Source organism: Lissotriton helveticus, chromosome 5_1, assembly GCF_964261635.1.
Source record: "Lissotriton helveticus chromosome 5_1, aLisHel1.1, whole genome shotgun sequence".
In the NCBI taxonomy this organism is placed as follows: domain Eukaryota; kingdom Metazoa; phylum Chordata; class Amphibia; order Caudata; family Salamandridae; genus Lissotriton; species Lissotriton helveticus.
Window position 1 is genome coordinate 94,756,308 of NC_136065.1, and position 17,109 is coordinate 94,773,416.

Sequence of the window (17,109 nt, forward strand, 5' to 3'; positions counted from 1 at the left end):
CCCATGGAGGTCACTCTGACAGTCAGGGTGCAGCTTGTGGGGCCCGGGGTGCCCCACTTGGCTCCCCCTCGCATCTCACCCCACCATCAGCTGCCACCGGTCATCTCGAACTTGGGAAACATCTGGGAAAAATACAGGAACACAGGGAGCCCCCAGCCCCCACGTTTGAACTGGGCGACCAGCTTCTTGCCCTGATGGGGTATCAGGAGCCTAAAACAAGGCGTAAGGTATATCAGCCACCACCAAGGGCCACTTAAGGGCCTTCTTCAGCTGCACAGGCCACAGGCTATTTGAAGTGTGGAAGAAAGAAAGAGGAAGGAGGAGAGAGGGGAAAAAGCAAACTCCCCCTCCAGGAGCTCCAAAGTATGGTGCCCAAAAAGAAGCCCCCCAAACATCAAGGGATCGTCATGGAAGTGTATGAGCTCACAGGCCCCACACACTTAAGGGTCACAAAAAGCATTGCCCTATCACTCAATCAAGAGCTACTGCTAGCAAACACCCCCAATAAGGGCTGATAAGCACATTAATTATCCCGCACAGCCCCTCGGAAGCAACAAAAGCTGCGATAGAGCACAAAATCTTAAGGCCAGGATCCAGCCATGAAATGGCAGACTCTCCCCTCCTTAGCTGTCCCGCCCCCAAGTGTAGGTCGAACTCATGCCCTAAGGACTGGGAGTGGGAAGTGCACAGCCAGGCCCCATTTGGAGGTGTGGCTCGAAGGTGCATACGAGGGGAAAATCTGCAAAACAAGCGGCAAAATCCGCAAAGAAAGGTCCCAAGAGGAAGAGAAGAACCGGGGGGCTCGAGAACTCCAGGGCAACATCAAATGAGACAAATGGCCCTCAAGTCACAGAAGCTCTAATTCACTGGCGAAGTGAGCAAGATCTAGAGGCCAATGATCCAATGCCATCCACCCCAAGGTCAGCTTCAAGCCTCTCACCTGCAAAGAGCCAACAGGATGACACACCAGAGGCAGAAGACCTCACAGCCTCCTTTCTACAAAAGCTAGAATTGACAAGTGAAAGAACCCTGAACACACTGCAAGATTTTTAGGGAAGAAAGCAGACGTCAATGAACCCTGCTTTGAGAGTCAGCCATCAAATGACCAGGAAGACCTCCCCTTAAAAGTCATCAGAGGAGCTCAAGACACACTAGACCGGGCCCTGATATGGCATTCAACAAAAGTGGAGGTCCACGTCAAACTTTTGTAATCAATCGTCCAGCGTCTCGCAACTCAGGGCACCAGGATGACAAAGATGGATGCAAACATCTACAACAACCAGGCCACAAAAGCCTGTTTGTGCTCATGTGCAGTCATCATACACAAGTAGGTCGAGCTGCTAGAGATATTAGGGGACATGATAGCAATCTCTAGGGGTAAGGGGAGACCATCAACAGCAACCAGCGGATTTCCAAGACCAACATAAGGGAGCAAATACTCACCGGGCCCAAAGGACGACCACAGTCCAGACTCACGACTAATAATAAAGGCAACGAAGAAGGGCAAAGAAGCTACAAAATCCTGAAAATCCAGAGGAGCAGAGATGGGAAAGAAATATATGCCAACCCAAGTGTTGCTGATACACGCAAAGGGGAAGCGCACAATTAGGACATCGAGGGGGCAGCAGGAGCTTGGGAGGGAGCCCCCCTTTCAAGGGGGGCAAAGAAAAAGCTGAAAAAGCTATTAAAAAAGTCGAAAGCCAAAAGAAGATGAATCACACCAGCAACATTGCCAAGCCGCAGTCTGGAGGAAAGAGATAATCCAAGGCCACTATACCCGATCTTTATTGTCAAACAGCTGATCACGCCAAGGGCAACAGCAGAAGAAAACTCTGTCGAGAGTGAGGCCTCAGCGCATCAGTGCAACCCCCAGGCTCCCCAGCTCCTAAATGGGCCTACATCAGATCCTGGCCTGAATATAGCAACGGTGGTGGAAGTCCCCGAAAAGGCGGATGACAACACAAATCTGGGCATTTCACCAACCAAGACCTGAGACACAGAATGGACAGGAAGGGTACAGCTCACCCTGCCAGAGCGAGCAACAGATTAAAGAATGCCTAGCTAGCACCTCAGCAGAGGCAGTATGCTGACCGCAGCACAGAACCGTCAATCTCTCGCCAAATCTTGGCACGTACACCTTAGCACAGGCGAAGGAGAGGCACCTAGCAGACGCACCAACATCAAAAGAAATGCCTCAAATAAATGAGGTGATGTTCACCCCCAGGTACCATATCCACGGCTCCCATGATGTCCCGAACAGTTCCAACATCCTTCGGCTATTCAGTCATACTGTCATCCTCACACATATCGAATATGAAAATCTGGAGTTGGTACAATTTAGAAAGCTACAAGGCGATACCCAGGGCTATTCCATCCTAGTGGGCTTTAGTCAACAGCGTCTTCACCCTGTCCCTTGACCCTGTCTCCAGTCAGGTCGCTCCCTACGCCGCACAGCTCCACCTGACTGCACCCGTGTCCCTGCCCAGCTGCAGATGCTGTTGAGGCAGTTTGAGGCCCGCCTCCACCCGCAGGCTACCACCACCTGCACCTCATCCCTGGTGGCCAGTGGTAGGCCGTAGGTTTGTTCTTCTGCTGTAGGCATTGTAATTGGTATTGTGGTCCATTTGCTTCTGTGACCGCATTTATTGTTTTGTATTGTATTATTGTCTCATCTGTTTCTGTGACCGTGTTTATTACTTTGTATTGTATTATTGTCTCATCTGTTTTCTGTGACTGTTTTCTTCCCCTTGTGCTCGCTGCCCTTTTGCCCTCTCTCTCCCTTCGCCGTCCCTTCTTCCCACCTTCCCACCACTGCGCCCCCTGCGGCCCCACCCCCCGCTCGCCCATTCGTCGTTCCCCCCTCTCAGCTGCTCCTCCCTCCCACCTCCCCTTTTTATGGCGGCCGCGTGCAGCGGGTCTGCTTATGGCGCGTCAAAGGCGTGCCTAAGGCAAGCCCGTCTGCGCCTGTCCGTGCCTGGACCGCGCCCAGCGCCAGAATCCCTGACCCCCGCGAACGCTATTACGCCCAACTCTGCTACGATACCAGCACCCTCCCCGTGCTCAACTCTGGACGAGAACACACCTGCTACCGGCCAACCCCGAAGAGCACCCATGGACCCTTCACCTGCCGGAACTGCAGCTTAACCAGCATCCAGCCCACCAAACCACCAACAAGGGAACCCAATTACCTGAAATGCATCCTCCTTAACACCCGCTCCACCCACAAACACGCCATTGAACTCTGGGACCTCCTCGACTCAACGTCCCCTGAAATGGCATCCCTGGCGGAGACCTGGCTGAACCCCGCCTCAGCACCCGACATCGCCATAGCAATCCCGGAAGGCTACAAGATCACCTGCAGGGACCGCACCAACGGAGTAGGAGGAGGAATCGCCATCATCCACAAGATCACCCTCAGAGTCCCCACCAACTCCGACGACACCCTCAGCACCGCCGGACACCTGCACTTCCAGAGCCACAATGACCCCAACACCACCCTCAGAGGAACCCTCATCTAAAGACCCCCCGAACCCCAACCACATTTCAACGACTCCATCGCCGACTTCATCAGCACACACGCCCTCGCCTCCAAGGACTACATCCTCCTCGGGGACCTGAACTTCCACCTCAAGAACAGTGACAACACCAACTCCACCACCCTGATCGCCAACCTCGCCAACCTCGGACTCAGACAGCTCGTGACAACACCCACCTACGCCACCGGCCACACGCTTGACCCCATCTTCTCCGCAAGCCCCCACGTCTCCTTCAACCATACCACCGAACCCCACTGGACCCACCACCACTGCATCCATTTCACCTCCAGGAAACCCACCACGCACCACCGCACCCAACAGATGCCTCATCGCAGCTGGGGCAAAGTAATCGAAGACCAGCTAACCACCACCCTCGCCCAGAGCCCACCCACCGACCCAGACACAGCCGCCCGCAACCTCAGACAGTGGATCGACGACTGCGCCAACACCCTCGCCCCACTCAAGAAACTCTCCAACAGCCACACCAGCAAGAAAGCCACCTGGTTCACCGAAGACCTCCAGGCCTCCAAACGAACATGCCGAAAACTGGAGAAAAATTAGCTCCACGAACGAACACCAGACAGCTACGCAGCCTCCCGCAGACATCATCACCTCATCAGATCTGCCAAGAGGGCCTCATTCAAAGACCACCTAGATAACAACGCACACTACATCCCTGGCGGAGACCTGGCTGCACCCGACATCGCCATAGCAATCCCGGAAGGCTACAAGATCACCCGCAGGGACCGCACCAACGGAGTAGGAGGAGGAATCGCCATCATCCACAAGAACACCCTCAGAGTCTCCACCAACTCCGACGACACCCTCAGCACCGCCGGACACCTGCACTTCCAGAGCCACAACGACCCCAACACCACCCTCAGAGGAACCCTCATCTAAAGACCCCCCGGACCCCAACCACATTTCAACGACTCCATCGCCGACTTCATCAGCACACACGCCCTCGCCCTCGCCTCCAAAGACTACATCCTCCTCGGGGACCTGAACTTCCACCTCAAGAACAGTGACAACACCAACTCCACCACCCTGATCGACAACCTCGCCAACCTCGGACTCAGACAGCTCGTGACAACACCCACCTACGCCACCGGCCACACGCTTGACCCCATCTTCTCCGCAAGCCCCCACGTCTCCTTCAACCATACCACCGAACCCCACTGGACCGACCACCACTGCATCCATTTCACCTCCAGGAAACCCACCACGCACCACCGCACCCAACAGATGCCTCATCGCAGCTGGGGCAAAGTAATCGAAGACCAGCTAACCACCACCCTCGCCCAGAGCCCACCCACCGACCCAGACACAGCCACCCGCAACCTCAGACAGTGGATCGACGACTGCGCCAACACCCTCGCCCCGCTCAAGAAACTCTCCAACAGCCACACCAGCAAGAAAGCCACCTGGTTCACCGAAGACCTCCAGGCCTCCAAACGAACATGCCGAAAACTGGAGAAAAACTTGCTCCACGAACGAACACCAGACAGCTACGCAGCCTCCCGCAGACATCATCACCTCATCAGATCTGCCAAGAGGGCCTCATTCAAAGACCACCTAGATAACAACGCACACTACAGCAAAGAGCTCTTCAACATTGTGAAGGAGCTCTCAAACCCCAAAGACATGCCACCCTCGCAAGACCTGTCCGACTCGCAGGCCACCTTCTTCTACCGCAAGATCGCTGAAATCCACGACAGCTTCAACATCACGACCGCCCCGACAACCACTGAGACCCCCGCCCCCACAACCACCATCCACACCAACCGCCTGCTCTCCTGGACCTGCATCAACGACGAAGACACCAGCAGGATCATGAACACCATCCACTCCGGATCACTTTAGACCCATGCCCACACCACATCTTCAACAAAGCCAGCCCAGCCATCGCACCCCATCTCCAGAAAGTAATCAACATCTCCTTCGAGACAGCCACCTTCCCGGAAAGCGGGAAGCACGCCGAGATCAACACCTTACTCAAAAAGCCCAAGGCGGACCCCAAGAACTTCTGGCCCATCTCCCTGCTCCCGTTTCCGGCGAAGGTCGTCGAGAAAACTGTCAACAAACAACTGACCTGCTACCTCGAGGAGAACAGCATCCTGGACCCGTCCCTGTCCTGATTCCGGAGGTAACCATAGCACCGAAACCGCCCTCATTGCCGCCACCGATGACATCAGGACACTACTAGACAACGGAAAAACAGCAGCCCTCATCCTCCTGGACCTGTCAGCCACCTTCGACATGGTCTGCCACCACACACTACGAACACGTCTAGATGATGCTGGGATCCAAGAGAAGGCCCTGGACTGGACCACATCATTCCTCTCCGGCAGAACACAGAGCGTCAGCCTCCCCCCCTTCCGCTCCAATGCCACAGAGATCATCTGCGGCGTACCCCAGGGCTCATCCCTCAGCCCGACGCTGTTCAACATATACATGGCACCCCTCGACCACTTCGCCTGACAGCATGACCTCAACATCATCTCCTATGCCGATGACACCCAGCTGATCCTCTCCCTCACCAAAGACCCTCACACCGCCAAGACCAACCTCTACGAAGGAATGAAGGCCGTCGCGGAATGGATGAAGAACAGCCGACTGAAGCTGAACTTAGACAAGGCGGAGGTCCTCATCCATGACTAAGCAGGTCAACGCCGTCTCCTCCTCCTGCTTCAACACCCTCCGCAGGATACCCACCGAAATGACAACGGTCACCCAAGCCCTCATCAGCAGCAGGTTGGACTACGGAAAAGCCCTCTACGCAGGAACCTCGGCCAAACTCCTGAGACGGCTTCAACGTAAAGAGGGGGCCTTCTCTAATCAACAAACAACTAACACTAATATCCTGGAGCATAGCAGGGCTAAGTAAATTCATCAGGGACAAGGAGCTACAGGACTATATGGCAAAGGGAGATATTGTGTGCTTCCAGGAAACCTGGGCAATGACAAAGACACCATTAGTCAGCTTCTACAAACATCAGGTAGCCACCAAGAAAAAGAACATCTTTGGTCGCCCATCAGGAGGCCTTTCGATCTTCCTAAGCCACTCATCAGCAGCAGGTTGGACTACGGAAAAGCCCTCTACGCAGGAACCTCGGCCAAACTCCTGAGACGGCTTCAACGCATCCAGAACGCCTCTGCACTTCTGATCCTCGACATCCCCCGCCACAGCCACATCACACCCCACCTGAGAGACCTGCACTGGCTCCCCGTCAACAAAAGGATAACCTTCAAGCTCCTCATCCACGCACACAAAGCACTCCACAACACCGGACCAGCATACCTCAACAGACAACTCAGCTTCTACACCCCCACCCGCCAGCTCCACTCCGCCGGCCTCACCTGCGCCACAGTCCCCCACATACAAAGAACGACTGCTGGAGACAGATCCTTCTGCCGCCTGGCCGCCAAGAGCTGGAAAACCCTCCCCACCCACCTACGGCAGACCCAAGCCCTGTTGGCCTTCAGAAGATTCCTCAAGACCTGGCTTATCGAGCAGTAGCAGCACCACCCCAACCCCCTCCCACAGCGCCTTGAGACCCTCACGGGTAAGTAGTGCACTTTACAAGTGACATGATTGATTGATTGATTCAACTGGCAGTCTTAGGGGAAGCACAACATTTTGCCAGCTGGGGCATAGACGTACAACAACATAGCCCAAGGAAATATCCGTATGTTCTAACACACAACCACGAGGGCATGAGGGCCCGCTCAATTATGCATGGCACAAACAGTTACAGGAAAAGAGGCAGAAACGACCTGGACCGATTAAGTAACCCTACAAACATCTGTATCACATAGAGACAATCAACGCGGAGCATACGCAAGTCAAATCGAGCAGCCACCAACAGAGGAATCAAGGCAGCAAAGTGGAAAGAGGGGGCCTTCTCTGATCAACAACAACTAACACTAATATCCTGGAGCATCGCAGGGCTAAGTAAATTCATCAGGGACAAGGAGCTACAGGACTATCTAGCAAAGGGAGACAGTGTGTGCTTCCAGCCACCAACAGAGGAATCAAGGCAGCAAAGTGGAAAGAGGGGGCCTTCTCTGATCAACAACAACTAACACTAATATCCTGGAGCATCGCAGGGCTAAGTAAATTCATCAGGGACAAGGAGCTACAGGACTATCTAGCAAAGGGAGACAGTGTGTGCTTCCAGGAAACCTGGGCAATGACAAAGACACCATTAGTCAGCTTCTACGAACATCAGGTAGCCGCCAAGAAAAAGAACATCTTTGGTCGCCCGTCAGGAGGCCTTTCGATCTTCCTAAGCTACTCACGCAAAATCAAAACCACAGAAATAAGTGTAAAATCTCCCAAGCTGCAAGTCTTGTTAATTAAGGAGAACAGGTTGAAAATTCACCCTTTGTGTCTGTGGCTAATAAACTTCTATGTCAATCCAGTGTAAAGTCAAATGCAAGCTTTTGTGGATACCTTGACCAGGACATATTGGAGGAAGTACTAATCAAACTTGAACATAATTATATGGTCATCGCCAGAGATTTTAACACACGTGGCGTGGACAAGGCACCAGACAAGCATAGTTTCAGGGACAAGGCAAGCTCCCTTCTCCAAAATTCTAAACTACAATCAACACATTTCATTAAAAAACACGCTCCCCATTGTGGCGCGCCCAAGCAACTTTTAGGAAAGTATCCAAAATCGATCATATCTTACTCAACGAAAGGTTAGGTGACTTTGCAGTTGATGACAGAGGAGAAAGCGACCACAGGCCTCTGCGTGCCTCCTTCCAATTAGCACCGTAACCAGCAGCTCCTCAGCAAGTATTAGGCGTACCCACGGGAGAAGAGCGGTTTAGAGTCCTCCAACGAATAAAATGGACCACCAACTTTGGAACTGCACTGTTGGAGTGGGTAGCAAAGAGAGAAGCATGCCCAGGGCCCGAATATCCACGCATGTAATAAGTCAGTGATAATCCCTCATTACAGACCTACAGCACAATTTGGGGGAAGCCCAACATAAAAAACAAGATTCTCAGAGCAGAATCATCACCGCACGAGTTGCGTGTATCAAAGGGCCTTACGGGCTGCAAACAAGCGCTCAGGAAGGAGCTGAGGGCAAAAAAGAAAGGGGACCCACTGTCTGAAGCGAGGCCCATAACCGGTCTGAGGACAGCCTACAGGAAGAAAGCATGGGAATGCAAAAGAAAGCAGAATGAAGATAAATGGCTTAAAGTGTTCTCCTTAATGAAAGAAAAAAAATACTCTAAATTATGGAGATACATCAATCAGCTGGACACACAATGTCCGACAAAAGAGAATAGCATAGCAGGAAAAGTGTGGGAAACATATGTGAAAGGGTCGTACACAAAAGATCCTACAGAAGTCAAGCAAACCCTTAAGAATGTTTCAGACGCAGTCCAAAATGCTGGACTCCTCATTAACAGTGTGCAGGAAACAGGCCTCGACACCATCCAAGGGCCCACAATTACAGAAGGAGAGATAATGAGGAACATCATGGCAATAGAAAAAGAACGGGGCCACGGGACCAAATGGAATACCTGCACCCATATTTAAACTAGTTCGGGCTTTCCTAACCTCGATCTTGACCATATTATATAATTACGTGTTCGCTACAGCAATTTTTACCGCAGTCATGGAAATGATCAATCTTGTTCCAGCCTCAAGAAAGGCGATCACTCAAATCCAGACAATTATAGACTTGTCGCCCTGCTAGACCTAGAAGCCACGGCCTATGCCCGGATACTACTAAAGGACCTGGAGGAATGGGCTAACAGAAACAGAATACACCCACACCAGTCAGGGTTCAGATCAAACAGCTCAACCATCATCATTGCGCATGCCCACCTCTCCAAACAAGCGGTCAAAGCAAGCACCCGCCCCTGTTTTGCTGTGTTTCATAGACTACAGTTCGGCCTTTGATAGTGTAGATCGAGGGATGCTTTTGGGACTACAGACAGCCTGGGGGATCCCCACCAAGCTCTTGAAAGAAATTACAGCTCTATAAGAAGGGACATGGGTTTGGGTCAAAACAAGCCCTACAACAGTTACATCAAGAGTCAAAACCAACAATGGGCTCAATTGGGGGGGTGTTTTGCCCCCCCCCCCTCCCACTGCTGTTCAATCTTTACACTGCAGATCTGGGGAATGCTTTAAAAGAAGCCAGCCTAGTGGCCCCTAGATTGGGCACGGCGAGGCTTTCAATCCTCCAGTACGCAGACAATGCAGTAGTGAAAGATGGGGCTTCAGAGAACCCTAAATGAACTGCACAAATATAATAAGGAAAACTGTTTGCTAGTGAATCAGAGCAAAACTAAAATAGTTGTCTTTGGAAAATACCCTCATAAAAAGCAAGCCACCTGGCAATTGGGAAACCACCAACTAGGGACAACACCTGCTATAACTACCTTGTTGTTTGGTTATCAGAAAAGGCCTCACCAGCGACTCGCATAAAACATTTAAGAGGAAAGATGAATCAAGTAGTCTTCGCATTGAGGCATTTAGGCCAACCCTTGACTAATCCAACAGCGGAGCCAATGCTGACCGTCCTCAAGACTAAACTAATCCCGGCCATCAACCATGGCCACCTGGCTTTCCCAGGGGCTTTGGATTAAATCATAGTGAGGACCCAAACAAAACCCTATAAAGCAGTGATGCAAGCGCCAAAATAAGCCAGAACAAACATTGGCATAGCCAATAGGTCTCGCCTTTGGGGCCTTATAAGTGTTTAGCTATCCAGCACAATATCCTTGGTGCAACAACATCAACTGTTGCATGGCTAAACACGTATAAGGTCCCAAAGGCGAGACCTATTGGCTATGCCAATGCTTGTTTGACATGGTATGGACATTGGTGAAACCATCTCATCTGCAACACAGGACATAAACATGTTTGCACACAGGTGGTGTTTAGAAACAACAATAAAAAATGCTATACTATATATTGTTCAAGCTAATGACACCTTTTTTCTTGGTGTGGCTGAGTGTACAATATAGTTGTATATGATTCTTCATTTTCTTGCTGCTATGAAATTATGGCCCAAGAGATATCACTCACCATTATAAACTGGCTGGCACGTTCATTTACATATCAAACTACCTTCCACAGACCTTCCATGTCCCTTTCCTGTTGGTCTCTTGTGATATCCCTAGACATAGATTCATCCACTGTTTCTATTCATAGTATTAAGACACATTTAACATGCTTTGTTCGTATAGAACCAAAATCAAAGGAATGATATATTGATAAAGTGTAAAATACAAGAATCAAGTAAACATAGACAAATTTCCAAAAATGTATCACTCCTCATCTACAGAATAATCAACACTGATAACCACAGTACCACTGAGGGCAAATTCCTCATCCAGCACAAGGAGATGTACACTAGAGAGTTACTCCAATATTTTTGCTTAAATGGGACACATCCTTTTTTGGAATTCTTTCTAATTGCTTGTGCCGCGGTTTCAGGAGGCTTTGGTCCAGGTTGCTAGCCAGATGAAGGTGTGTGACAGTACAAATACCACAAGTTCAATAGTAAACTGAGACTGATTTAAAGAGTCGATTAGAAGAATTGCAACAATAAGGATGTCATAATACTTACCACATGAGGCATAAAAACTGAGTCCCCGTGCCCCAGCAGACCTGTAATTCGATTGATCGCTGAACGTTTGTTTTAGCAAGTAAAACCCTCCAATACATATTCAATAAATAGAATGCCGGTGCCCTCACTGTGTGGCAGTGACGTTAGTTATTGAATGCCTAAGCTGTACGCTGCTAAAATACGTCAGAAATGTGTGTAATGTCAAACTTAGCATCTCTGGTTTGTTGCAATAATGATAATGCACCTAAAGTGCTGCTTTTCGCAGTCTATCCTCAACTTTTGCCTTGTCTGTTCTTGAGGTCTTCTGTGTGAACTCCGCGTAGCTGATTTCATGGTATCAGGTAACATCAGATTCCAATTTTCGATGCCTGACTTCAGTGATAGATGAGCTATGTGGATGCCAGAGAACCATCTGCTTTCTAGTTAATTAAGTCAAACGGCATTGCTGCTTTGTTTCAGAAGCATCTGGATTAGTTCATTAACACTTCTAGCCAGCACTGCCAGTAGGTTATAAAGCACAGAACCTCGGCTTTCCACAGCACCAGACATACGGACTGCCTGCCAGCTGTGTATCCGACACCTTCACTCTTTTAGAGGGATTGCTTAACTCTAAAGCAAGTAGGCAAGAATTACTATGGTCTTTCACACATGTATTGACCAAAGTATAAAGCATCCATGTTTTCCAGGATGGACTATGAATACCAATCAGTCCACATAAAAATAAGAGTCAATAATCTGGACAGTTAATGAATTTCTGTAATCCGCACATAAAGAACTGATGGGACCGGGCCGCAAAGAAATAATGATAAAAAAAAAAACAAGAGTTGGCGGCCGGGCCGCAAAGAAATAATAAAAAATTTAAAAAATGCGAGTTGTGCGCACCCGCGCGCATGACGAAAAAGGAGCTGTGCACGTTGCGCGCGTGCTTGTGCGCGCTAGTAAGCTGGTCGCCGGGAAAGTAGCACTTTCCCAAGCAGCCTACTAAATGTCTCGGCCAGACCAGCGCATGCGCTGGATCAGGCCGTGACCTAAAAACCAGGCTACTACTGGAATGTAGCCTTAATAGACCCAGTCTGGCATTACAGGAGATCTAATTAAGTATTACATCAGGGTCTTCAAAGCCTTGGATATCGCCCTCAAACACTAACTGGGATTGATCTTCAGGGAAGTGGATTCCCCCTGAGATAGTAAGCTGAGCCAAGCAGTTGGGAACCTGAAGATCGAAGCAGAAAGCCAGCCCTTACTCGAGATTCCGACAACCACCTGGAAAAATACAGTGAAGAGGAAGTTCTGGCTATCTCGAGTGAAAAGGATAGGGCCTCTCCCAGCTACAACCACAACACAGGGCACTGGATTCCTCCTACATCCCGGGGAAAGCTCAATTATATTTACGAAAGGTTCTTTCAGTCCAGCTACGTAGAAACATTCTGTTCCTGCGTCTTATAGCACTTAGGATCTCGGATTTTAATCCAGCATTGGCCCGTAAGGATGGAGCAGCATTCTGCAGGTTATGCCATTATCACAAGAAATCTTGGCTTCAACTTGTATGTTGCTGCCCCAAACTGGTTGGGGATCGCCACCTGTGGCTATGCCCAATTTGTAGGGAAAGGGCACAAGGACCTGTAAGAAGGCTTCAGACTGGTGCTTTTCTGAAACAAATATCTGAATCCTGGCAAGAGTATTGAAATTTTCACAACGTTTTAGTTGGGCACTCGATGGGCCACCACAGTCCTTAGAGGCAAGGTCACTGTCAAAACATCAAACGGGAAAACAGCCTGGTACCCCCAGAGTTTGAGTCAAAAACCAAACTGATGGATTCAGGCTACAAGACATCAAAGAGTGTTCTAGTAGGGCTGAGCAGTCGTAAAGTTCACACCTTAAATGCCCCAGCCCTTAGGGGTTGCTGAGACACCACAACAGTAAAGGGGAGCGAGGAACTGGTACTTTCCCCGCGACACCCGGTATTTGAACATTCCACGGGCCGCGTCAAAGGCAGGACACATAGCAGGGCACTCTCATGTCCAATGGTGTCCGCTAAGGACTATCTACTCAAATTCCCCAAGTTTAACTAAAAGAGCTCTGAACTCATATTTTTTAACAAAGAGACTTGAGGGTTGGAGGGGAGATGTGGAGCAGATTTACAAATGCATATTTTTCACTGTAAAGATTTTAAATAAGTGAGCGGTTAATAAATTACTTACTTACTTACTATAGCTTGCCACCCTAACAAGAGATCAGTACACATGATGGTAAGTGGCCACTTGCATCAGGAGAAAAGTAAACAATTTAGATGTTTACTCAACTTCTTAGAAAAGGAGGAATGCGGTTTCTTTCCAATCATCTAAGATGTTGGCTCACATTATGCTTTCTATGTTTATCCAGTTTTTTTTCACATTTTGCTCCTTGGTCTCCAAGTGTTAATTTGTGTCACTAGAATTGCTTGGTGTGTTTCTTTAACTTGTATATAACACTGCAAGAGGTCACTGTACATTCCACTGTTTGTATATTGAATTGAACTTTCAGCATCAAGTAGGACAATGTAAATAATCCATGTCTGTATATTGTGTGCAGCTGTTAGAGTGCATGGGGTCACTGTGCATTAACCCTGTCAGGAGATCGTATGCTGAACACAAAATAAGAATATTTCACTTCCTTATTTTGTTTTATTTACCAAACAGTGTCTCACCTTAAGGAGTTCCCAGGCCGGCGCCTCACACTTCTTTTCTATCTCTGTTATCAGGGATTTGAGAGAGGTGATATGATTGGACAGTTTGGTAATACGTGCATTTTCTACCATGGGAATTTTCTTCTCCATCTCCTCCAGTTTTTCATGCATTGTTCGCTCATTTTCTTTCATGAGCTGCCACAGTTTTTCAAACTCAGATTCAAGTTTCTTCTTCTCAGTTCTTAAGTTGCTCTGTGAGAAACAAAGAAAAGTTGGTTAAGAGGCTGTGTGTTATCAGGTGATGTATGTCACACTGTAGTTTAGGAGCCTGTGTGTTATCAGGTGAGGTATGTCACACTGTGGCTCACAGCAGGAGCCTTTGTGTTATCAGGTGAGGTATGTCACACTGTGGCTCACAGCAGGAGCCTGTGTTTTATCAGGTGAGGTATGTCACACTGTGGATTAGAGCAGGAGCCGGTGTGTTATCAGGTGAGGTATGTCACACTACGGCTTAGAACAGGAGCCTTTGTGTTATCAGGTGAGGTATGTCACACTGTGGATTAGAGCAGGAGCCTGTGTGTTATCAGGTGAGGTATGTCACACTGTGGCTCACAGCAGGAGCCTGTGTTTTATCAGGTAAGGTATGTCACACTGTGGATTAGAGCAGGAGCCTGAGTGTTATCAGGTGAGGTATGTCACACTGAAGCTTAGAGCAGGAGCCTGTGTGTTATCAGGTGAGGTATGTCACACTGTGGTTTAGAGCAGGAACCTGTGTGTTATCAGGTGAGGTATGTCACACTGAAGCTTAGAGCAGGAGCCTGTGTGTTATCAGGTGAGGTATGTCACACTGTGGTTTAGAGCAGGAACCTGTGTGTTATCAGGTGAGGTATGTCACACTGTGGCTCACAGCAGGAGCCTGTGTGTTATCAGGTGAGGTATGTCACTCTGTAGCTCACAGCAGGAGCCTGTGTGTTATCAGGTGAGGTATGTCACACTGTAGCTTAGGTTAGGAGCCTGTGTGTTATCAGGTGAGGTAAGTCACACTGTGGCTCACAGCAGAAGCCTGTGTGTTATCAGGTGAGGTATGTCACACTATCAGGTTAGAGCAGGAGCCTGTGTGTTATAAGGTGAGGTATGTCACACTGTGGCTTAGAGCAGGAGCCTGTGTATCATCAGGTGAGGTATGTCACACTGTAGTTTAGATTAGGAGCCTGTGTGTTATCAGGTGAGGTAAGTCACACTGTGGCTCAGAGCAGGAGCCTGTGTGTTATCAGGTGAGGTATGTCACACTATCGGGTTAGAGCAGGAGCCTGTGTGTTATAAGGTGAGGTATGTCACACTGTGGCTCACAGCAGGAGCCTTTGTGTTATCAGGTGAGGTATGTCACACTGTGGCTCACAGCAGGAGCCTGTGTTTTATCAGGTGAGGTATGTCACACTGTGGATTAGAGCAGGAGCCTGTGTGTTATCAGGTGAGGTATGTCACACTATGGCTTAGAACAGGAGCCTTTGTGTTATCAGGTGAGGTATGTCACACTGTGGATTAGAGCAGGAGCCTGTGTGTTATCAGGTGAGGTATGTCACACTGTGGCTCACAGCAGGAGCCTGTGTTTTATCAGGTGAGGTATGTCACACTGTGGATTAGAGCAGGAGCCTGTGTGTTATCAGGTGAGGTATGTCACACTGAAGCTTAGAGCATGAGCCTGTGTGTTATCAGGTGAGGTATGTCACACTGTGGTTTAGAGCAGGAACCTGTGTGTTATCAGGTGAGGTATGTCACACTGTAGCTTAGAGCAGGAACCTGTGTGTTATCAGGTGAGGTGTGTCACACTGTGGCTTAGAGCATGAGCCTGTGTGTTATCAGGTGAGGTATGTCACACTACGGCTTAGAACAGGAGCCTTTGTGTTATCAGGTGAGGTATGTCACACTGTGGATTAGAGCAGGAGCCTGTGTGTTATCAGGTGAGGTATGTCACACTGTGGCTCACAGCAGGAGCCTGTGTTTTATCAGGTGAGGTATGTCACACTGTGGATTAGAGCAGGAGCCTGTGTGTTATCAGGTGAGGTATGTCACACTGAAGCTGAGAGCAGGAGCCTGTGTGTTATCAGGTGAGGTATGTCACACTGTGGTTTAGAGCAGGAACCTGTGTGTTATCAGGTGAGGTATGTCACACTGTAGCTTAGATTAGGAGCCTGTGTGTTATCAGGTGAGGTAAGTCACACTGTGGCTGAGAGCAGGAGCCTGTGTGTTATCAGGTGAGGTATGTCACACTGTAGCTTAGAGCAGGAGCCTGTGTGTTATCAGGTGAGGTATGTCACACTGTAGCTTAGAGCAGGAGCCTGTGCATTATCAGGTGCGCTATGTCTCACCCCAGCAGGAATAGGAGTGTTTCAGCAGTGGAAAGAGGTGTGTCTTTCTAGCGTCACCAAGAATGACTGGACTCAGAAATTCTGTGGAGTTAGTTAAGTCTCAACTCCTGGTAGAGGGTTGTGCTCTCTAATTGTCACAGGTATAGGTAAAGGGTTATGGTCCTGTGGTGAGTCAACAGTATAGATGTGGAGGGTTGTTGGCTTGTGCTGTGCCGCTAGTACATGGGTAGAGGGATGTGCTCCTGTGAATTGTCACTAGTACACAGGTAGAGGATTGCACTCCTGTGCTATGTCACTAGTATACAGGTGGATGGTTGAACTCCTGTGCTGTGTCACTAGTGAACGAGTAGAGGGTTGTGCTAATGTTTTGTGTCACTAGTATACAGGTGGAGGGCTGTGCTCCTGTGTAATACTAGTTTACAGATGGAGGTTTGCGCTCCTGTATGTTTCACTGATATACTATGCTGTGCCACTAGTATATAGGTACTAGTGTGCTCCTGTGCTGTGTCACTAGTATACAGGTAGAAGGTTGTGCTTCTATGCTGTGTCACTAGTATACAGGTGAGGCTTCTGCTCCTGTGTTATGCCACTAGTATACAGGTGGAGGATTGCGCTCCTGTGGTGTGCAACTAGTATACAGGTAAAGGATTGTGCTCCCGTGCTGTGTCACTAGCATACAGAGGGAGGCTTCTGCTCCTATGGTGTGTCACTTATATACAGCTAGAGTGTTGTGCTCCTGTAATATGCCACTAATATACAGCTAGAGGGTTGTGCTTCTGTGTTGCATCACTAGTATATATGTAGAGGGATGTGCTCCTGTGCTGTGACACTAGTAATCAGGTGGGGGTTGTGCTCCTGTGCTGTGTCACTAGTATACAAGTAGAGGATTGTGCTCATGTGGCATGCCAGCAGTATTCAGGTGGCGGGTTCTGCTCT

General features: G+C 49.3%; 1 protein-coding gene across 1 annotated transcript in view; it reads right to left on the minus strand.

Annotated features, from left to right (window-relative positions):
* LOC144752400 (E3 ubiquitin-protein ligase TRIM39-like) overlaps positions 1-17,109 on the minus strand; it is a 270,934-nt gene that overhangs the window by 113,016 nt on the left and 140,809 nt on the right. Inside the window, exon 3 of the mRNA XM_078640332.1 lies at positions 13,826-14,056. Within this exon, the coding sequence (XP_078496458.1) occupies positions 13,826-14,056 (231 nt within the window). The remainder of the gene's footprint in view (positions 1-13,825; positions 14,057-17,109) is intronic.